Consider the following 24,103-nt stretch of genomic DNA (forward strand, 5'->3'; position numbering starts at 1 on the left):
AAAAAAAAAAAAAAGAATTATCTATATGAGATCAAATTGACAACAGCAACTCAAAAGATTTGATGGGAATCCTAGGGGATAGAAAGTTGAAGATAATGGTGATGGAATAATTTGGAAAAGGATAGCGAGAATAGCAGCACAACTGGAAGAATGTAATCGATGTCACTAAACTGTACATGTAGAAACTTACAAAATGGTGTAACTTTGGCTATGTATATTTTCACCAAAAAAAGGTCTTCAATGTCGAGAAGGGAGAGTGTTGACATGTTGTGGGGTTGTTAACCAATGTCATAAAACAATATGTGTACTGACTGTTCAATGAGAAACTATTTGTTCTGTAAACCTTCATCTAAAGTACAATAAAAAAATTTAAAAAAAAAGAAAATATCTAATGCATCTACTTCTCACTTATCAACTGTCTCATTAACTGACATTTTGCATTTACGATAATAGTAAAAAACCTACTATCTGAATATTTTGCACATTAACAATGTACGTCTGGCAGTAACGAACACTGAGATGTGAGGCAAGAGTAACACTGGCTGTGATGGCTAACGGTTATGTGTCAGTTTGGCTGGGCCATGATTCTCAGTGGTTTGGCTGTTATGTAATGATATAATTTGGCAGTTATGTAATGATGTAGTCATCCTCCATTTTGTGATCTGATGTGGTCATCCTCTATTTTTGCATAACACCAATTTCTGCATAACGACCTGGTCTTTAGAACCTAATCATGTCGATAAGTGAAGAGTGGGTGTATAGTTATGTGTCACTTAATAGCCATGACACATTCTGTGAAATAGGATGTTATGTGATTTGGACATTGTGCGAGCAACATATTATATACTGTACAGAGTTCACCTTGAGTTGTGGCTGGTGGAAGTGATCTTCTATCCAAGTGGAGAGTACATCCCACACATCAAGTGTGTGTCATGGGCCATTCTCCTCATGAATCCGTTGGATTCCAAAGGCGAGGCCTAGATCTTGATATTTGGGGAGCCCTGGTGGCACAGTAGTTAATTACGGCTGCTAACCAAAAGGTTGGCAGTTCAAATCCACCAGCCACTCCTTGGAAACCCCATGGGGCAGTCCTACTCTGACCTATAGGGTCACTATGAGTTGGAATTGACTCGATGGCGATGCATTTTGTTTTTTTTGTTTATTACCAGAAAGACATAGCCAAGATGATCATGAACTTGGCTGCCTATCACCACCCGTGCCAGGTGCAAGATTCAGAGAAGGGCCCTACCCTGGAGGCCAGCACCCAGTAGGCTCCAGAGGCAGCCAGGGAGGCTGGCACCCAGCAGGCTCCAGATGTTGCACAGGTCTGGATTACCAAGCTTTGAAGGTAGTTTGTGCCCTGGGGTGGGAGTCATCCAGAGGTTAAAGTGCAAGCCCTAACTTGAACCCTGTTTTTATAGGTCGTGTTTATACCTCCCAGCTTAAGAATGATGGGGTAGGTTTTTTTTTTTTTTTCCTTTTCCTGTGTTAAATGTTTGCAAACATGAATTTAAAGAGTTCTAATAAAGGATAAAAAATTTAAGAGAAAAAAAAAGACCATGGATATTATGCTGTCAGACTTTACTTGAACGGACATTATGCAGCGCATGACTCTAGTATTCCTCAACCAGATGGTACCACATTCCCAGGGGCCTTTGGAGAAATATTTAGGCACACTTTTAAAATTTACAATGACTAGGGATGCAATAAGGACCCCTGATGGTGCAATGGTTAAGAGCTCGACTGCTAAGCAAAAGGTCATGAGTTCTAACCCACCAGCTGTTCTGTGGGAGAAAAGACCTGGTGATCTGCTTCCCTAAAGATTACAGCATAGGAAATCCTATGGGACAGTTCTCTGTCCTATAGCATCACTATCAGTCAGAACTGACTCAATGGCACACAACAACAACAGGGATACAACACTATTGTGACGATGCATTGTATCTCTGGGCAACATTTTATTATGTGGATTACACCTTAACATAAAGAAAACAAAAATCCTCACAACTGGACCAATAAGTAACATCAAGATAAATGGAGAAAAGACTGAAGTTGTCAAGGATTTCATTTTACTTGGATCCACAATCAACACCCATGGAAGCAGCAGTCAAGAAATCAAATGACACATTGCACTGGGCAAATCTGCTGCAAAAGACCTCTTTAAAGTATTGAAGAGCAAAGATGTCACCTTTAGGACTAAGGTGTGCCTGACCCAAGCCATGGTATTTTCAATCATCTCATATGCATGCGAAAGCTGGACAATGAATAAGGAAGACCAAAGAAGAATGGATGCCTTTGAATTGTGGTGTTGGTGAAGAATATTGAGTGTACCATGGACTGCCAAAAGAATGAAAAAATCTGTCTTGGAAGAAGTACAACCAGAATGCTCCTTAGAAGCAAGGATGGCGAGACTACGTCTTACATACTCTGGACATGTTGTCAAGAGGGATCAGTCCCTGGAGAAGGACATCATGCTTGGTAAACTACAGGGTCAGGGAGAAAGAGGAAGACCCTTAGAGAGATGGAATGACACTGTGGCTCAAGCATAACAACAATTGTGAGCATGGCACAGGACCGGGCAGTGTTTCATTCTGTGATACACAGGGTCACTACAAGTCGGAACTGGCTCAACGGCACCTAACAACAACAACAAACAACATACATGGGGTTGCTATGAGTGGGAGCCAACTTAATGGCACCTAACAACAACAGGATGCAACTGACACTTGGCAGGAATGAAAAGAAGGACAAGAATGTAAACAATTATCTCTTCCAAAATATGAACAGGGCCCCACTGAAAGACACAAAGCAATGGAGAAGATTTGGGTTACTTTACACTCAAGGTACCCATGATACACCTCAACATGTTCTGCAACAATGGAACTCTAGGAAGTAATCCTAAACTTTCTCTCTCATTACTTTTCACTGTTCCCCCTCTACTCTTAACAATTACTCACAATCACCTTTATAAAGTCTCATCGATAATGAATAATCCTTTTTTCATGTTATAAAATCTGTAGCTCCCATACACACCAGGCCAGAGGCGTTATTTACAGAAAACAGCGCCTATGCCAAGCACTGAAATTGCACCCGGCCTGAGGAGAGGGTAACAAACACCCAGAGGCGATCTCTAAATTGTGCCCCCACCCTCAATTCGAGGACCCAGAGGTAGTCTCTAAGTTGCACCCTCCTTCCCTCAATTTCAAGATGAATAGACGTTGATAGTGGCAACATGTCAGCAGAAAAGCCTTCCCCTCTCTTGTTCTCCCTCTTCTTATCTGGCTACCTCAGTCAGATGCCTTCCATATTTGTGGTGCCTCAGAATCTTGTTCCATGCCTCGTCTGGTGCGCCCTTGGACTTGCACCCAGGGTCAAGTGCCCCTCTGTGCCCCATCTCGCTTTGCCTCTGTGTCTACTGTGCTTGAGGAAAGATGTTGGTCCATACTGGGTTAATAGAGAGTGCACAGTGGGCCCCTCCCCCCATTCAAGTGGCTCCCAGGGCACATGCCATACCTGTCATACATTACATACTCCTCTGCAGGGCCAGGAGCCACTGGTAGCTGATCCACAAACATAACCAAAGCCATTGTAAAAAGAATAATAATGCCTCTTTAGTAGTATTGTGCCTAATTTTTCACACGAAAGTAAATGTCCAGCATGTCGAACACTTCACAAAGGAAAACCACCTGCAACTTTACGATGGCTTGAAAGAATTGTGTTCTACTCAAATAGTAATAGAGTTTTCCCCTCTATAAAACCTCAATCTTCTTTCAATAAAGAAATTAATATAAACCAAATAAACAAAAATAAATTTACATATACTGTTTAACAGGTAGCCTCCTGCAACTTGACTTGTTTTTCAGAGCTGCCTGAAAGCCAGAATGGAATTGTTTCTAAGGCAATGTGAAATATTCTTGGAGCCAGAGGAGTAGAATCCATTTGCTTACCATACTATTACTGCTTTGAGCTAGGTTTTGACTGATTTACTCAAGGATGATTTAACAAGGGTCTACCTTACTCTTAACCACCATCCACGGCAAAGAAGAGTCACGTCTGTGTCTACTCTAGCCCTCTTTAGAGACTTTATATGACCCAAAGAAATTGTAGTTAAGATGTCAAGTGCACATACTTGAACATTTTTCAGAGGACAGGGATCATGTCTCTCATCAGATTTTCAAAAGGAGTCTGTAATCTGCAAAAATTAAGAACCACTGATTTATAAACTCTCAATCCCAAGCAATCTCACACTGCCAACATCTTGATCCATTCAACAAAAGGAAACCCATCTTTTACTGCATAGGCAGCCTTTGACATTAGGAACATTTTGTTTTTGAACCTCTCATCGTAAAACAGGAAAATGCAAACACTGCTCTCTTAATCTTTTCAGGGATTGATAAAAACATCATATGTATGGGTAAAGGTGACACAAGGTAAAGTATATATGTCTTTATGTAATAGCTCCAAATGAATAAAGTGGTAAAGTCCAAGCTATGAAAAATGGAAGCTCTCTTTTATTTCATTTAAATTTAAACTCACACTTCCAAAAAATGTTTCCATTTACTTTAATTTTCATTTGTTCCAAAAAGGATTTGAAGCAAAAAACAAATTCACATGTAACCAAAAACAAATATAAAAAATGACAACTAGCATAGAAATAGAAAATTCAAAAGCTATAGAAAAGATAAAGCATGTAGCAAAAACCCAGGCTGATATAAATACTATAATTGAGGATTATTTTTCCTCTACATTTCTAAGCAGTTAAAATCAAAAGAGAAAGATAATGAGTTATGTAATTCTCATTGACTCTTAAAAAAAAACACGTCAAGCTGTCAAAAGAGAAAACTTTTCTTATATAATATGGGAAATTTATCAAGTATAAAGAAAAAATTATCCCTTCATCTTAAGATCCAATTCCTACATGAAAAGCAGGACAAATGTTTGAATCTTTCACATTATCAGCAGTTTTAAAATAATGAGTTGTACAACAGACACAACTGAAATTAAAAGAATCATAACAGAATACTATGAAAAATTGTACTCTAACAAATTTGAAAACCTAGAGGAAATGGACAAATTTCTAGAAACTCACCACCTACCAAAACTAACACAAATAAAGGTAGAACAACTAAATAAACCCATAACAAAAGAAGACATTGAAAAGGTAATTAAAAAACTCCCAACAATAAAAAGCCCTGGCCCGGACGGCTTTACTGGAGAATTCTACCAAACTTTCAGAGAAGAGTTAACACCACTACTACTAAAGGTATTTCAGAGCATAGAAAAGGATGGAATACTCCCAAACTCATTCTATGAAGCCAGCATAACCCAGACACCAAAACCAGGTAAAGACACTACAAAAAAAGAAAATTACAGACCAAAATCCCTCATGAACATAGACATAAAAATCCTCAACAAAATTCTAGCCAATAGAATTCAGCAACACATCAAAAAATAATTCACCATAACCAAGTGAGATTCATACCAGGTATGCAGGGATGGTTCAACATTAGAAAAACAATCAATGTAATCCACCACATAAATAAAACAAAAGACAAGAACCACATGATCCTATCAATCGATGCAGAAAAGGCACTTGACAAACTCTAACACCCATTCATGATAAAAACTCTCAGCAAAATAGGAATAGAAGGGAAATGCGTCACCATAATTAAGGGCATTTATACAAAGCCAAAAGCCAACATCATTCTAAATGGAGAGAGTCTGAAAGCATTCCCCCTGAGAATGGGAACCAGACAAGGATGCCCTTTATCACTACTATTATTCAACATTGTACTGGAGGTCCTAGCCAGAGCAATTAGACTAGAAAAGGATATAAAGTATATCCAAATTGGTAAAGAAGAAGTAAAAGTATCACTATTTGCAGATGATATGATCTTATACACAGAAAACCCCAAAGAATCCACAAGAAAACTACTCTATCAGGATACAAGATAAACAAACAAAAATCAGTTGGATTCCTCTAGACCAACAAAGAGAACTTCAAAGAGGAAATCACCAAATCAATACAATTTACAATAGCCCCCAAGAAGATAAAGTATTTAGGACTATATCTAACCAGAGAGGTAAAAGATCTATACAAAGAAAACTACAAAACACTACTGCAAGAAACCAAAGGAGACCTACATATGTGGAAAAACATACCTTGCTCATGGATAGGAAGACTCAACATTGTGAAAATGTCAATTCTACCCAAAGCAATCTACAGATACAATGCAATCCTGATCCAAATTTCAACAGCATTTTTTAAAGAGATGGAGAAACAAATCACCAACTTCATACAGAAAGGGAAGAGGCCCTGGATAAGTAAAGCATAACTGAAGAACAACAAAAGTGGGAGGCCTCACACTACCTGATTTTAGAATTATTATACCGCCATGATAATCAAAACAGCCTGGTACTGGTACAACAACAGATACATAGACCAATGGAACAGAATTGAGAATCCAGAGGTAAATTCAACCACCTATGAGTAGCTGACATTTGACAAAGGAACAAAGTCCATTAATTAGGGAAAAGACAGTTTCTTTAACAAATGGTGCTGGCATAACTGGATATCCATCTGCAAAAAAATGAAACAAGGTCCATACCTCACACCTTGCACAAAAACTAACTCAAAATGGATCAAAGACCTAAACACAAAATCTAAAACGATAAAGATCATGGAAGAAAAAATAGGGACAATGCTAGGACCCCTAATACATGGCATAAACACAATACGAACCATAAGTAACAATGCACAAATACCAGAAGAGAAACTAGATAACTCAGAGCTCCTAAGAATTAAATATTTATGCTCATCAAAAGACTTCACCAAAAGAGTCAAAAGACAACCTACAGACTGGGAAAAATTTGGAGCTACGATAAATCCGATCAGCATCTAAATCTCTAAAATCTACAAGATACTGCAAAACCTCAACAACAAAAAGACAAATAATCCAATTAAAAAAGGCAAAAGATATGAACAGGCACTTCACCAAAGAAGATATTCAGGCGGCTAACAGATACATGAGGAAATGCTCACGATCATTAACCGTTAGAGAAGTGCAAATCAAAACTACAATGAGATACCATCTCACCCCAACAAGGCTAGCATTAATCCAAAAAATACAAAATAATAAATGTTGGAGAGATTGTGGATAGACTGGAACACTTACACACTGCTGGTGGGAATGTAAAATGGTACAACCACTTTGGAAATCGATTTGGTGCTTCCTTAAAAAGCTAGAAATAGAAGCACCATGCGATCCAGCAATCCCACTCCTTGGACTATATCCTGGAGAAATAAGAGCCGTCGCATGAATAGATATATGCACACCCATGTTCACTGTAGCACTGTTCACAACAGCAAAAAGATGGAAACAACCTAGGTGCCCATCAACAGATGAATAGGTAAACAAATTATGGTTCACGCAATGGAATACTATGCAACGATAAAGAACGATGATGAATCCGCGAAACGTCTCATAACATGGATGAATCAGGAAGGCATTATGCTGAGTGAATTTAGTCAATCACAAAAGAACAAATATTGTATAAGACCATTATTATCAGGACTCAAGAAAAGGTTTAAACACAGAAGTAAACATTCTTTGATGGTTACGAGGGTGGGGAGGGAGGGAATGGAGAATTCACTAACTAGATACTAGACAAGAATTATCTTAGGCGAAGGGAAGGACAACACACAATACAAGGGAAGTCAGCACCACTGGACCAAAAGCTAGGAAATTTCCTGAATGCAACCAAACACTTCAACGGACAGTGTAGCAAGGGCAGTGGTGTGGGGACCATGGTTTCAAGGGTACATCTAGGTCGACTGGCATAATAAAGTTTATTAAGAAAATGTTCTGCATCCCACTTTGGTGAGTGGCGTCTAGGGTCTTAAAAGCTAGCAAGCAGCCATCTAAGATGCATCAATTGGTCCCAACCCGCATGGAGCAAAGAAGAATGAAGAACAAGGAAAATATCAGCTCGAGAGACAAAAGGGGCCACATAAACCAGAGACTCCATCAGTTTGAGACCAGAAGAAATAGATGGTGCCTGGCTACCACCAATGACCACCCTGACAGGGAATACAACAGAAAACCCCTGACAGCACAGGAGAAAAGTGGGGTACAGAACTCAAATTCTAGTAAAAAGACCAGACTTAACAGTCTGACTGAGACTGGAGGAACACCACAAGACATGGCCCCAGACTCTCTGTTAACCCAGAACTAAAACCATTTCCGAAGCCAACTCTTCAGACAAAGAATAGACTGGACTACAAGACATAAAATGATACTCATGAAGAGTGAGCTTCTTACTTCAAGTAGATACACAAGACTAAATGGGCAGCTCCTGTCCAGAGGCGAAATGAGAAGGCAGAAAGGGATAGGAGCTGGTTGAATGGACACGGGAAATCCAGGGTGGAAAGGAGGAGTGAGCTGTCACATTACAGGGATAGCAACTAGGATCACATAACAATGTGTGTATAAATGTTTGTATGATAAACTAACTTGAGCTGTAAACTTTCACCTAAAGCACAATATAAAAAATAATGAGTTGATCCCTAGCATTCTACAACAATAATCAATGAGTTTTTATTTTTAAAGTACCATTGTGAACTCAAGAGATTGAAACATATTCGATACATTTCAATCCATTGCAAATATTATTCATTTTGATGCTCAAATTGCCCCACCTTGGCCAGGGCAAACTATTCTAGTTGGCTTCTGAGTCCTTTTGATACAATTGTAATAGTCTTTGAAAGTGTCCTTGCTTATCTTGGATAACTACTGCCCCAAACCTAGAATCAGCCATTTCTCCAAAGAGTCCTGGTTTCTTTTAGTGGGAAATGGTATTAGATAGCACAATTTGGACACTAAGAGTGTTCATTGCTATTGGGTAATTATTTCTAGGCCTTTTTCAGGACAAAGCTAGGGAAAAAATTTTAGGATAAAATACACCATGATTCATAGTTAGATTTCCAAATTAAATTCAAAATTACAGGCTTTTTACTTAAATTCATTAATCATAAATCTGTATATCTTTATTTCATACCAAAAATTCTGGTTCTCAAAGACAATAACATTATTGTTTTATCCCACAAGATAGCCACAATAGTTTCAGAATAACAATACCAACACTACCACCAACAATATGACTACTTCAAGATATTTTTACATTTATCATCAGAGTTTAACCCACTTGGGATGTCACAATCAAATTATTGTGTTTTAAAGTCACTTGAACTCCTCATGATATGATAGAGAAAAAAACTAAATTTGTTAGCTGCTTTTACATATAAAGAGTGTTGTTCAGGCCTCTAGATTCTGAATTAAATGTAGAGCCAATTGGTACAGGTGCCTTAGTGACACTATTTGGAATCGACCTTTGTGTTAATTTCACTTGGCAAGTACTAAGGGATGATGATCACAGGGCTTCAAAAACATGACATGGCTAAATTCTTTGGTTGTAATATTTTTAAAAGGTCAAAAGATTGTTACTTCACAAAAGTATCTTTCTGAATCTCTTTTTCTCTCAGCTTATGTCTCCATGTCAGTCATTCTGTGTTAATGACATTCTGCCTCTCTCTCTCCTTCTTCTCAGTAACTTAGTTCATTATCTTTCTCCCTTAACTGGCCACGATACAGAATCAAAGTACCTTTTCATTATTTGTCATATTTATTGACAAGTTTTGTGTTGATTATTCTTAATTTTTAATGGATGAGTGAATTTTTTAAAAGTTTTCTCTCTCTAGAATAATAGATTATATTGCTTCTGATCGTGGAGGCTCTAGATTGCTTTCCACTCCCTCTCTTTCCCTCCCCTGTGGGTTAGTAGCCTTCAAAAAAATTCTATACCCGTTCTTTCTTCACCTCTTTACTTTTCCTAGCCTTCTTCCCCTAGCAACTGTGGAGGTTATATTCTTCGTGTATTGGTGTAGTAGAGTGAGGCGGGATTGCTGCCCAAGCTAAGAGAATGGAAATGGAGGAGGTGGGGGTGACAGACAGCTGCAGGGATCTGATCTGAATGGAGTGAACAAACCCTCATCCTAAACAACTCGGAGCTCAGATTTCTTCTCCGGACAGCTGGCTTTTTTAGTCCTACTGAAATACTCAGCAAAGATGGGGGAGGGGCTGTGGCTCCATCTGCTATAGATTTTATTTAAAGTGAGATACCTTCCAAGTATTATCTGTACAAATTGAAGGCAATATTCAACATTGCAGGGATGAGAGTGATGAAGGAAATGTATCCATTTTCCCATTACAATTTTTCAAGGCCAGAAGCTCATTATTGAGAATGCTGGAGGGCTGCCTGGAGTAGGCAGTGACTATAGAGTCATACAAGCTGGAATTGGACACTTGACTTGCCTGTCATATTTCTCCTCCTCCCCTCTACCTTCCCCCATCTCTGCCTTGGCACCTATATTCCATGTTCTTCCTAATCCTACCCTCCTCACTCCCCCCACACACACACCCTACCCCCACCAACGTTCCTGGAATTTTGGACTTAGCTATTTTTAAAACTGTCAACTCAATAGCCACCTCCCTCCCCCACCCAGCTGTCCAGTACTCCGGCCAGCCATATACTCCCCCTTCCCCCAACACCAAACTTTCTCTGTCTCCCTGACCTCAGTGAGATTGGAGCTGGGCTGGGGACCTGTGGGAGACATGGAGAAACAGACGGGGGACCCCCTGGCTGGAGCTGACCAACAGAGTAGGCAATCATGGCTGGAGAACTGGATAGCAGAGTAATGTTTGACCTCTGGAAACAGTAAGTCAAAATGAAATTGCAATTCCTTTAATAAGCTTTTGGATTGAAGTTAGACTTTCATAAAATCACAGACGCCTATTTGGGGGTCTCTGGTCCAAAAGCTAGGATCTCTCACATACTAAGGTGCTCCAATCTCCATTTCCCCTTGTGTCTCCATTCTTTCTGGCCTCTGACCATTTGAAGCTTAATCCTCCTTCTCTCCTCTGGCAGTCTTCACTCATTCCTTACTTTCTGTCTCTAGACTTCTGAAGCAGTTTTGGGAGGAGTTCCCCACACCCTCCATTCTGTGGTTTTCTCACCAGGGCCAAATTTAGCCTCCTATGATTAGTCACTGACACCCTTCCACCCTGTCCCTACTTTTTATCAGTGCCCTTCATATTGTGTTTCCAAGAGCGTGGCTACCTCTTGTGATTTCTCCCGACAACTCTAGTCCCTCCATCCTATTCTCCCTCCTGCATGACTCTTCTCCCACATCATATCCGTAGCCCAAGAGAGGAGAGTTCTGTAGGAGGGAGTTGGCCCTTCCCCAAAGCCCATACTCATCCAAACAGGGATTGAGGACTTCTGAATTTGTAAAGGGAAGAACAATGGGAAAAGTGGTTTTTCAGTCAGTTTTCAGTCAGCAAAAAGTGTTGACTCAGAAAACAACAAATATAACTTGCATGCTTGGTTTGTATCCCATTATTCCATGAAAGGGAGGGATTATAATTGTGGCTCTCTAAAAAACAAAAATGGCCATTGAGTCAAGTCCGACTCATAGTCACAGCGACCCTACAGGACAGAGTAGAACTGCCCCATAGGGTTTCCAAGGAGCAGCTAGTGGATTCGAACTGCCGACCTCTTGGTTAGCAACCGAACACTTAACCACTGCACCACTAAGGCTCTTAGAGCAAATGAGAAATGTTGGTTCTCTTTTCATCTGAATACTGATGTTCTAGAGAGGAGACAGGTATTTTACCCTTACCCCTTCTCACTGGAAATTCTCACACAAAGTAAGAAGAGAACGGCTCCTGGAGGGTATCCCCTCCTGATAGGGAGGGGCAAATAAGTACATTTCTGAAGTATTTTCAGATCCTAATTCTATTGGAAGGAGCCCCGGTGGAGCAGTGGTTACACCCTCGGCTGCTAACCAAAAGGTCGGTGGTTCCCACCAGTAGTTCCACAGTAGAAAAACATGACAAATTGCTTCTGTAAAGATTACAGCCTTGGAAACCCTATGGGTAGGTAGTTCTACTCTGTCCGATAGGGTCTCACTATGAGTCAGAATCAACTGGACAGCACACAATAACAACAACAAATTCTACTGGAGCATCCACTGGGGTGACCAGGATCTGATCTATTCCTATGATTCTTCAATTTTTGACGTTCTTGTTGTTCGGCAGCTCAGAATGGGTCAATACAGTGGACTCTGCCCCCTGGAGTCCATTCAATTTTCCCTCCACCCCCAGCCAGGGGTATTGCACAAGGGACCTGAAAGTGGCCACAGCAGGGCTTGGAGGCTTAGCAGCCACACTTACCGTTTGGAGAGCCCCATTCTCTCCAAACTCCAGTCCTCTCATCCTTTTCTTGATCTCCACTGATTCTCTTCACATAACCCTGAACAAACTTCAACTATTCTTTCTCCCCTATGCCCAAATTTCTTTTTTCAGTCCCTTACAGGACGTCCGGTCAAAATTCACTAGGTAGGAGGGTCATCAGCTGGAAACAACCGGAGCCTGGGGGGACCTGGATGGATAGGTATGGGGGATCCGGGCCAGCCCCCTAGTCCCCGGTCCCCCTATGGCAGTCCCCCAACTCTAAGCACTCTCACTCTCCTGCTGCTCCTCTGTGGACATGGTAAGGAAGGGCCAGGGAAGGTTTGGGGGAAATCTAGAGGGTAGGCCTGTATGTAGGGGTGGTATGCGAGCATGACTAAGAAGACTTGAGTGCTGAGGAGTCGCCCAGTTCTCAAAGTGGTGTATTTTAATCCCCGTTCAAATTGGGGAAGGGCACTAGGGAAGTTGTTGGTCTACAGAGATCTAGCGGGCCTACACAGTTTTGTTAAGACTGAGTGAGGACAGGACTAGGTAGCTGTGGGCTGTGGGCTGTGGGCTGTGGGCTGTGGGCTGGCGAAGGCCCTCAGTTGGGTTTTAGGAATGGCTGGAATCCCCTAATGACATGTGGGAGAGTTAAGGGGATACTCGGATGAAGCGGAGGTCTGGGAACTGTCTCACAATCCTCTCCCTTCCGCCCTCAGCTCATTCGCAATGCAAGATCCTCCGCTGCAACGCTGAGTATGTATCGTCCACCCTGAGCCTTAGAAGCGGCGTTTCACCAGGAGTGCTTCGAGGAGGAGGAGGCCGGGGTGGAGGGGTGGATTCCAGCGGCCTTTGTCGTGCTCTCCGCTCGTACGCGCTCTGCACTCGGCGCACGGCCCGCACCTGCCGAGGGGACCTCGCGTTCCACTCGGCGGTGCACGGCATAGAAGACCTGATGATTCAGCACAATTGCTCCCGCCAGGGCCCCACGGCCCCGCCCCCACCCCCGCCCCGGGACCCCGCCCTTCCAGGCTTTGGCCCCGCCCACTCCTCTGGCCCCCCAGCCCCAGACCCCTGTGATTATGAAGGCCGGTTTTCCCGGCTTCATGGCCGTTCCCCGGGCTTCTTGCATTGCGCCTCCTTCGGTGACCCTCACGTACGCAGCTTCCACCACCATTTTCACACGTGCCGTGTCCAAGGAGCTTGGCCCCTGCTGGATAACGACTTCCTCTTTGTCCAGGCCACCAGCTCCCCCGTGGCTTCGGGGTCCAACGCCACCACCACCCGGAAGGTCAGGAACTCAGTAGCTCCTTCCGACCCAACTCAAGCAAGTCTTTCATGGTCACCTCACGGTACCACGCCCTCTCCATCCCCACTATTCCACCGCGAGGCTCCCTTTTCCCTTTTCCTTCTTAACCACTCCCCCATCTTGAATCAACTTGCTCCTGTAAATCACTTTCCTTTGATGGAAATTTCACTCAAACCCAGAAAACACTAAAGAAAAAGAAAGAGGAGAGCTGAGCAGCCCCGGGTTGAAGAGTTTCAGAGGGGAAATCCTTCTCCTGTGGAACTTGATGAGACTGGCACCAAAAAGGAGAGGGAGGGGTTAAGTTGGGATGAGGCACTATTGGAACATATATAGGAGAAGGTATCAACGAATGAGGGCCATGATAAGCCTTGCACGTAAGCTTGGATCAGATCCCCGACTATGAGGCCTGATTGGGTTGGGGAGGAGTGCACTGTGCCCAAAATGAACTATTATTCCTTTTGCCCTCACAGCTCACCATCATATTTAAGAACATGCAGGAATGCATTGATCAGAAGGTCTACCAGGCTGAAGTGGACAATCTTCCTACAGCCTTCGAAGATGGGTCTATCAATGGAGGTGACCGACCTGGGGGCTCAAGTTTATCCATTCAAACTACTGACCCTGGGAGCCACGTGCAAATCCAAGCTGCCTATATTGGCACAACCATAATCATTCGGCAGACAGCTGGGCAGCTCTCCTTCTCCATCAAGGTAGCTGAGGAGGTGGCCAGGGCCTTCTCAGCTGAACAGGATCTGCAGCTCTGTGTGGGAGGGTGCCCCCCAAGTCAGCAACTCTCTCAATCAGAGCGCAATCGTCGGGGAGCTATAACCATTGATACAGCCAGACAGCTGTGCAAGGAAGGGCTGCCAGTTGAAGATGCTTACTTCCATTCCTGTGTCTTCGATGTTTTAATCTCTGGTGACCCCAACTTTACTGCGGCAGCTCAGACAGCTCTGGAGGATGCCCGAGCCTTTCTGCCAGACTTAGAGAAGCTGCATCTCTTCCCCTCAGATGCTGGGGTTCTTCTCTCCTCAGCAACCTTCCTAGCCCCACTCCTTTCTGGGCTCTTTGTTCTGTGGCTTTGCATTCAGTAACTAGGCCAGCAATCCCATGACTAGTCTGGAAATGATTTGGGGATAGGGACTGTCAGGGAAGAACGTAAAGAAATGCTGAAGGAAACAGGGAACTTGGAGATACCTGAAATAATGACATCTATCCAGAGTCAGATAAGGCTGCAGACCAGGGTTGAAGTGATCACAGGATAAGGATTCTGGGCAAAGATTCTGCATCCACACCTCCAGGGGCTCTTCACCAAATTTCTCAGTCCCCTATATAGTGAGCAGAGTGTTCCAGTCCGTATGCTCCTGAGATCACCCATACAGGCTTAGAGGTTAAAGGGTCCTGATCAGGGGCAGATTATCCAATAGGCAAGGTAAGCCTGGTGCTGCTTACCTTGTTTACCAAATCATCTGTAATGAATAATTTCACATTTTTCCACCACATCAAAGATTCTTCTTCTTGGTATGGCTGGCATCTTGTCTCTCTCCCAGTCCCACAGCACCTTCGCAGAGAATCAAAGCCTCTTTTCAAATTTACAATACCTGACAGGGACGGATGACCCAGTAAGCAATGTAAACACGGGTTTACTTGCTAATCTGTAGTGAACAATTACACATGGACTTCACCACATCTTGGGTAACCTGCCCCTGGTCCTGACGAACAGTAGAAAACTTAAGGGATGAGACTTCTGAGAGGGAAGAACTGAAAGAGGAAGATATGCTAACTACTTACAAGAAACTAAAGATCTAACATTGTTTTCTCTCGTGATGTGGACAGGGAGGAAATGATCAGGGAAAGGAGTCTGCCTGATGAATATACACGGGTAACGTGTCCTCTGCTTTCTTAGTTTAGAAAAAGTGGGGGCTGTCTGGATCTTAGGTGGAGGAGTCTCTGCCTTTGGAGAATGGCACAGACAGGACAGAAGCTATCATCCCCACCCCAACTAATCTGTCATTAAAGCTATGAATTCTCCACACCCTCCCCTGCTACCTATGTTTGATCTCTTTACAGACACTTAAAATGAAGTAAAAGTGACATAATCAGTCCACTGGAAGAGGGCCCAGAAATATCAGGTATCGTCCCTGCCCTTGGGGAGTTTACAGGTTTTTGAAGAGACAAAGCTGATTCACGGTATTGTGAATTTAGATGGGAATATGGTTGATAAGAACTAAAGTACTAAGAAGTAATAAAATGTAATAGAGGAGATGGGATTTGAAGTAAGCTTTGAAGGCTGAGTAGGATTCAAATTGTTAAGGACCTTCCAGGCAATGGAAAGCATCTAACATTATGCACAGACTAGTGATTCAGTGAGGAAATCAGCAAGACTCCAGTGAAGTGGACAGGGAGTAATAGAAAAGAAAGTTAAATGAGCAGAGGCCAGATTATGGAGTGCCTTGAAAGTGGTGCCAAGGAGTTAAAATTTGATTAATAGCTAACGTTTACGGAGCACTTAACATCTGGCTGGCAATGTTCTAAACACTTTAAAAATATTAATTTAATCCTCACAACTTTCCTTACTCCTTTTCCTCCTTAACCACTCCCCATCTTGAATCATCTTGCTCCTGTATATCACTTTCCCTTGATGGGAAAGGGAAAAAAAAGTATTTTTATTTATTTTAATAGGAGGAAACTAAAGTACAAAAAGATTAAGCAACTTGCTAAAGTCACACAGCTAATAAATGGCAATGCCAGAATCCAAACCCAGGCCATCTGGATCCAGAGCCTGATCTATTAACCACTATGCTATACTGTCAAGACAAACAGAGTCACTGAAGATTTTGGTTGTGAAGCTGGGCAGGAAAAAAGCATTCTGTCAGCAGATGCCGCCACAAAAGCTACTTTCTTCGTTTCCCATAAGAAGCTGAAAGGAGAGAGTTGGGGAGAGGGAGAAAAGCCCACATTGAAAGAATCCAGTTTGTCAAAGAGAAGATTGAGAAAAGCAGCTGTTCAAGTATGGTTGTTCTAAAGTAATAGTGCTTTAGAATAAATCTATGAACAAATTTAGAACAAAACTATAAAAGAGGTAACTTTTATTTTCAGTATCTCCCGGCTCTTTCTGATCTCAGCCTTCTGGCTCTCCCCCTCATGTACTCCATAATCTGGGGCTGGCCTTCCCTGATCTAATGGTGTATTCATCTTTATCTTCCCCCTCTCCTCTCAGCCCCACCCACTCCACAATACTTCCCCAAATATAGATACACACCGGCCAGTGCTTACCAGACAGGGTGCCCTGTCTGATGCCATTTCAATATTTTTTCTACAATTTTTCATATTCTAGTCCCTCTCTCCGTTCCCTCCAAGGGCCACAGCCACCCTGTCATTCCCTCAAAGCAAATTCTCTGTGCTTTCTGAAAAGACCTTTAGCTAATCTAGTAAAACGATCTGTTCTAAATGGAAGGAAATAAGGAAAAAATATCTAGGGATGTCCCTTCACTTACAGATAATCTATGTATTTTAGCTCAAAATACCTTTTTAAGAAACTGCCTCTAAGAGGGTCAGGAGCTGACTGAATGGACATGGGAAATCAGGGGTGGAAAGGAGGAGTGTGCTGTCACAGTATAGGGAAAGCAATTAGGATCACATAACAGTGTACGTATAAATTTTTGTATGAGAGACTAACTTGGATGGTAAACTTTCACTTAAAGTACAACGATTAAAAAAAAAAAAACTGCCTCTTACACTGATTTTCTTAAAAGAGTAACTTTATTCCTCGGTTGTGGGAATTTCAAGTCAGTTAAGAAGAATTTCATAGCCAGCTGATACAAGTAAGATTCTTTGATGGCACCTGTTCTATAATACTGCTCCTCTGCCCAAACTTAGGGTCAGCTCTATTACCAATGGAGTATTTAAAAATAGGTAGCCCAAAATAAGCACATGAAAAGATGCACAATTCACAATTAAGAAAATGCAAATTAAAACCACAATGAGAAAACACTACACATAGCCACTAAAAAAAAAAAAAAAAAAAAAACCATGTGCCATCTTGTCAATTTTGACTCATTGTGACCCCATTTGTTTCAGAGTAGAACTGTGCTCCATAGAAGTTTTAAAGGCTGTGATTTTTTGGAAATAGATCACCAGGACTTTCTTCTGTTAGTAGCTGAGCTGTTAACCATTTGTGCCACCTGGGGATATACATCCATTAGAATAGCTAAAATTAAAAAGAATGACCATACCCAGTGTTGGCAAAGTGTGGAGCTCTTATACACTGTTGTTGGGAATGTAAAATGGCATACTTTGTAAAACAGCTTGGCAGTTTCTTAAAAAATTAAGAGTACACTTACCATATAACCCACATTCCACTCATAGGTTCTGACCCAAGAGAAATGATAACATGGGTCCACACAAAAACACACACGAATGTTCGCAGCAGCTTTATTTTTAATAACCAAAAACTAGAAACAATCCAAATGTCCACCAACAGGCGAACTGATACACAAATTGTGGTAAATCTATACAATGGAATACTACTCAGCAATAAACAAACTACTGAAATACACAACCACATGGATGAATCCCAAAATAACAATTCTAGTGAAAGAAGCCAACCCAAAAAAAAAAAAAAAGAGTACATACCATTTGCATCCATTTATATAAAATTATAGAAAATGCAACTGAGGCCAAGATAGCAGTTAGATGCTTCTTGTGGTCCCTCTTACAACAAAGACTTGAGAAAACAAGTGAATCGATTATATATAACAATCTAGGAGCCCCGAACATCAAAGGCAAAGTTGAGGAATCAGACTGAGTGGCACAGGGAGGGAGAGACGGTTTGGAAGCAGCGAGGAGTTGCCAGACCTGACCCGGCAGGAGTGGGCACCCTTCAGGCCAGTTCAGCTGGTGTGCGCAGTGAGGCAAGCAGTAGCGCTTGGGGGGCGTTTTCTACATCGGGAGAGACCCAGCAGCAAAGAGTCTACTGGGGCATCCAGAACCAGTGAAAAGTGGCACTCAATTGGCAAAAGATAAGTACTTGCATCTGACCTACTGTGTGGATCAAAGAACACCCACTTCAGGAAAAACCTCTCTGCAATTAACCTGCCCCTTCTCCTCACTCTGCACTGAGTCCCCCAGCTGCCAAATCCCCTGGGCCGGAAGTAGGACTCCTCACGTGCCCAGAGCCATTCTCCCAGCCTTGGAGAGGGAACAAATTAACAACAGGGAAAAGTAATCTGCCAGCTCCCCTAAGCCGGAAACTCAGGGTAGGCACAGCTCCTTTGACTAGGCACAGGCATAAGGGGTCCACAGACTCTGAATGCCTCTCAGCCCTGCATAGACCTGTGTGGGCCCATTTCAACAGCACTGACCCTCATTACCACAGTACAACAGGGTATATACCTGAAGTCTAACTTCAACTGTATCTGCTATATGGTGAGGTGGCATGTTTGTGACATTTGACACCGCTCTGCCCATTAAGCAGGGTCCTCACCTACCCACATCAGGGGCCTGAGGACTGATGGCTCAACCTATGCCACCGAGCCACCCACGACAGGGGCCCAAGAATAACTGGTGCCTCCTAGTACTTAACAGCCAGCAGCACTGGGTGCTTATAGTCCGGCTGTGAAACTCACCCACATACATGCTCTAGGGAACAGGGACATGCTTTCCTCCCAGACACTCAGGGGCAGCCATCAGCCCCCTGCCTTGCTCAGCACGTGACCCCCTACTGCAGCCAGATACCTATGCCTACACCAATCACCCATACCTATCTAGGACTATACGTGAGAGCCTGTACCACACACCTGGTGACCAACTGACCTGGACACCTGAGCTAAATCCATACAAGAAAAGTAAACAGACTCCTGGGCTCACATACCTAGTAACAGATCAGATTACCTGGTGACAGGAAGTTAGAGCTTCAAAGGCACCAATAATCAAACTAGCAAACACGAGCAGCCTCTTTGGGCATATCAAACAAAATAAAACAAGAAGGTAGGACCCAGTAAGCAAACATAAAATAAATAAATATAATAACTTACTGACAGCTCGGAGACAACAGTCAATATCAAATCTCATAAAGAGGCAGACGATCATGACTTCAGCAAGCTCCCCAAACAAAGAAGAAATTTTCCGGAGGAAGAAAATTTCTTGGAATTACTGGAGGTAGAATACAAAAGATTAATATACAGAAGTCTTTGAGAGATCAGGAAGGAGATCATGCAAAACACATAACAAGCCAAGGAACACACTGACAAAAGTAACAGAAGAACTTAAGAAGATTAGAGAAGAGCATAACGACAAATTTAACAGGCTGCAAGAATCCAGAGAGAGACAGCAATCAGAAATCCAGAAGATAAACAATAAAATTTCAGAATTAGACAACTCAATAGAAAGTCATAGGAGCAGAATTGAGGCAAGGAAGTCAGAATTAGTAAGAATGAAGATAAAGCACTTGACACCAACTTATTTGAGGAAAAATCAGATAAAAGGATTAAAAAAATGAAGAAACCCTAAGAATTATGTGGGACTCTATCAAGAAGAATAACCTACAAGTGATTGTAGTACTAGAACAGGGGGATAACAGAAAATACAGAGAATTGTTGAAGATTTGCTTGCAGAAAACTTCCCTGATATCATGAAAGATGAGAAGATATCTATCCAAGATGTTCATTGAACACCACATAAGGTAGATCCCAAAGGAAAGTCACCAAGACATATTATAATCAAACATGCCAAAACCAAAGATAAAGACAGAATTTTAAGAGCGGCTAGGTAAAAATGAAAAGTCATCTACAAAAGACAGTCAATAAGAATAAGCTGGGACTACTCAGCAGAAACCATGCAGGCAAGCAGGCAATGGGATGACATATATAAAGCCTTGAAAGACAAGCATTGCCAGCCAAGAATTATATATCCAGCAAAACTGTCTCTCAAACATGATGGCGAAATTAGGGCATTTCCAGATAAACAGAAGTTTAGGGAATTTGCAAAAACCAAACCACAATTACGAGAAATACTGAAGGGAGGCCTCCGGTTAGAAAATCAATACCATCAGATAACACCCCAAGACTAGAACACAGGACAGAACAACCAGATATCAACCCAGACAGGGAAGTTACAAAAATAAATCAAAGTTAAAACACTGAAAATAGGAAAACAAAGACGTCAATATGTAAAAGATAACAACATTAAAACAAAAAAGAGGGACTAAAAATGTAGTCATAGATCTTTCATATGGAGAGGAAGTCAAAGCAACATAAAGAAATAAAAGAGTCATTTAAAACTAGAAAAATAGGGGTAAATATTAAGGTAACCACAAAGGAAACTAGCAATCCTACACATCAAAATAAAAAAACAAGAAAAACATACAGACTCAGCAAATAAAAAATCAACAATGAAAAAGATGAAAAGAAAATACATAAAGAAAAATGACTCAGCACAGAAAATTAAGTGGAACAGACACTGTCAACAACACAAAAAAAAAGACATCAAAATGACAGCACTAAACTCATAGTTGTCAATAATTACGCTGAACGTAAATGCACTAAAGTCAATAAAGAGACAGCGAGTGGCAGAATGGATTAAAAAAAACACAATCCGTCTATATGCTGCCTACAAGAAACACACCTTAGACTTTAAAGACACAACAAACTAAAGCTCAAAGGATAAAAAAATATATCAAGCAAACAACAATAAAAAAAAGAGCAGGAGTGGTGTCTTAGTCATCTAGTGCTGCTCTAACAGAAATACCACAAGTGGATGGATTTAGCAAAGAGAAGTTTATTCTCTCACAGTCCAGTAGGCTACAAGTTCAAATTCAGGGGGTCAGCTCCAGGGGAACGCGTCCTCCATCAGCTCTGAAGGAAAGTCCATGTCATCAGTCTTCCTCAGGTCTGGGAGCTTCTCTGCACAGGAACCTCAGCTCCGAAGGACACGCTCTGCTCCCAGCACTGCTTTCTTGGTGGTATGAGGTTCCCTTGTGAATCTGCTCAATTCTCTCTTTTATATCTCAAAAGAGACTGCATTAAGACACTCATCTTGTCAACCTCATCACAGTGATAGAATTTACAACACATAAGGAGATCACATATAATCTCATCATAGTGATAGAGTTTACAAAACATAAGGAAATCACATCAGATAACACAATCATACAATACCAGGAATCATGACCCAGCCAAGCTGACAGATATTTTTGGGGGACACAACTCAATCCATGACAAGTGGCAATATTAACCTCTGACAAAACAGACTTTAAAGTAAAATCCATGACAAAGGATAAGGAAGGACACTATATACTGATTAAAGGGTCAATACACCAGGAGGACATAACCATAATAAATATTTATGCACCCAACGACAGGGCTCCAAAATACATAAAACAAACTCTAACAGCACTGAAAAGAGAGAGACGGCTCCACAATAATAATAGAAGTCTTCAACACACCACTTTTGGTGAAGGACAGAACATCCAGAAAGAAGCTCAACAAAGACACGGAAGATCTAAATGCCACAATTAACCAACTTGATATCATGGACATACACAGAACACTCTACCCAATAGGAGCCAAGTATACTTTCTTTTCCAACACACATGGAACATTCTCCAGAATACACCACATATTAGGCCATAAAGCAAGCCTTAACAGATTCCAAAGCATCGAAATATTATAAAGCATCTTTTCTGACCATAAAGCCAAAAAAGTAGAAATCAATAACAGAAAGAGCAAGGAAAAAAAAAAATCAAACACAAAGAAACTGAACAACACCTTGCTCAAAAAATACTGGGTTAAGGAAGAAACTAAGGATGGAATAAAGAAATTCACAGAATCAAATGAAAATGAAAACACATCCTACCAGAACCTCTGGGACACAGCAAAAGCAGTGCTCAGAGGTCAGTTTATAGCAATAAATGCACATATCCAAAAAGAAGAAAGGTCTAAAGTCAAAACATTAACCCTACAATGAACAAGTGGAGAGTAGCAAAAGAAGCCCTCAGGCACCAGAATAAAGGAAATAATAAGAATTAGAGCAGAATTAAATGAAATAGAGAATAGAAAAACAATTGTTAAGAGTTAACAAGACTAAAACCTGGTTATTTAAAGAGATCAACAAAATTGATAAACCACTGGCCAAACAGACAAAAGAAAAACTGGAGAGGAAGTAAACAACCCAAATAAGAAATGAGATGGGTGATATCACAACAGACGCGACTGAAATTAAAAGAATCATAACAGAATACCATGAAAAATTATACTCTAACAAATTTGAAAACCTAGAGGAAACGGAAAAATTTCTAGAAACTCACTACCTACCTAAACTAACACAAACAGAAGTAGAACTAAACAAAACTATACCAAAGAAGAGATTAAAAAGGTAACTTAAAAACTCCCAACAAAAAAAAGCCCTGGCCCGCATCTAAGATGCATCAGCTGGTCCCAACCACCTAGAGTAAAGGAGAATGAAGAACACCAAAGACACAAGGAAAGCAGTAGCCCAAGAGACAGAAAGGGCCACATAAACCAGAGACTTCATCAGCCTGAGACCAGAAGAACTAGATGGTGCCCAAATACCACCAATGACCGCCCTGACAGGGAACACAAGAGAGTGTCCCTGATGGAGCAGGAGAAAGGTGGGGTGCAGAACTCAAATTCTACTAAAGAGACCAGACTTTAATGGCTGACTGAGGCTGGAGGAACCCCAGAAAGCATGGCCCCCAGATTCTCTATCAGCCAAGAACTAAGCAATTTCTGAGGCCAACTCTTCAGACAAAGATTGGACTGGACTGTGGGACATAAAATGATACTCGTGAAGAGTGTGTTTCTTAGCTCAAGTACATACATGAGACCAAATGGGCAGCTTCTGTCTGGAGGTGAGATGAGAAGGCGGAGAGGGTTAGGAGCTGGTTGAATGGACACGGGAAATCAGGGCTGGAAAGGAGGAGTATGCTGTCACAGTACAGGGAGAGCAATTAGGGTCACATAACAATGTATGTATAAATTTTTGTATAAGAGACTAACTTGAAATGTAAACTTTCACTTAAACTACAACAATAAACAACAAAAAAAAAAACCCGGGCCCAGACAGCTTCACTGCAGAATTCTACCAAACATTCAGAGAAGAGTTAACACCAATACTACTAAAACTATTCCAGAACACAGAAAAGGATGGAATGCTTCCAAACTCATTCTATGAAGCCAGAATAACCCTGTTACCAAAACCAGGTAAAGACACCACAGAAAAAGAAAATTACAGAAAAATATCCCTCATGAACATAGACGTAAAAATCCTCAACAAAATTCTAGACAATAGAATTCAACAACGTATCAAAAAAATAATTCACCATGATCAAGTGGGATTTCTACCAGGTATGCAGAGATGGTTCAACATTAGAAAAACAATCAATGTAACTCATCACATAAATAAAACAAAAGACAAGAACCGCATGATCTTATCAATCGATGCAGAAAAGGCACTTGACAAACTCCAACACCCATTCATGATAAAA

At 41.5% G+C, this 24,103-nt stretch overlaps 1 protein-coding gene across 2 annotated transcripts; it reads left to right on the forward strand.

Moving 5' to 3' along the window:
• The first annotated feature begins 10,613 nt into the window (after positions 1-10,613).
• HJV (hemojuvelin BMP co-receptor) lies at positions 10,614-14,864 on the forward strand. 2 transcript variants are annotated; one of them, XM_004380311.1, is made up of 3 exons: positions 10,614-10,773; positions 13,010-13,581; positions 14,070-14,864. In XM_004380311.1, the coding sequence occupies exons 2-3, from the start codon at positions 13,246-13,248 to the stop codon at positions 14,691-14,693; spliced, it is 960 nt and encodes a 319-aa protein (XP_004380368.1). In that variant the 5' UTR covers positions 10,614-10,773; positions 13,010-13,245; the 3' UTR covers positions 14,694-14,864. The 2 variants fall into 2 exon arrangements, with proteins under 2 accessions (XP_004380368.1, XP_004380367.1); XM_004380310.1 differs by lacking the exon at positions 10,614-10,773 and adding an exon at positions 12,513-12,609 and having other exon boundaries at positions 14,070-14,693.
• Positions 14,865-24,103: the final 9,239 nt, after the last annotated feature.

This window comes from Trichechus manatus, unplaced genomic scaffold (assembly GCF_000243295.1).
Source record: "Trichechus manatus latirostris isolate Lorelei unplaced genomic scaffold, TriManLat1.0 scaffold00073, whole genome shotgun sequence".
In the NCBI taxonomy this organism is placed as follows: domain Eukaryota; kingdom Metazoa; phylum Chordata; class Mammalia; order Sirenia; family Trichechidae; genus Trichechus; species Trichechus manatus.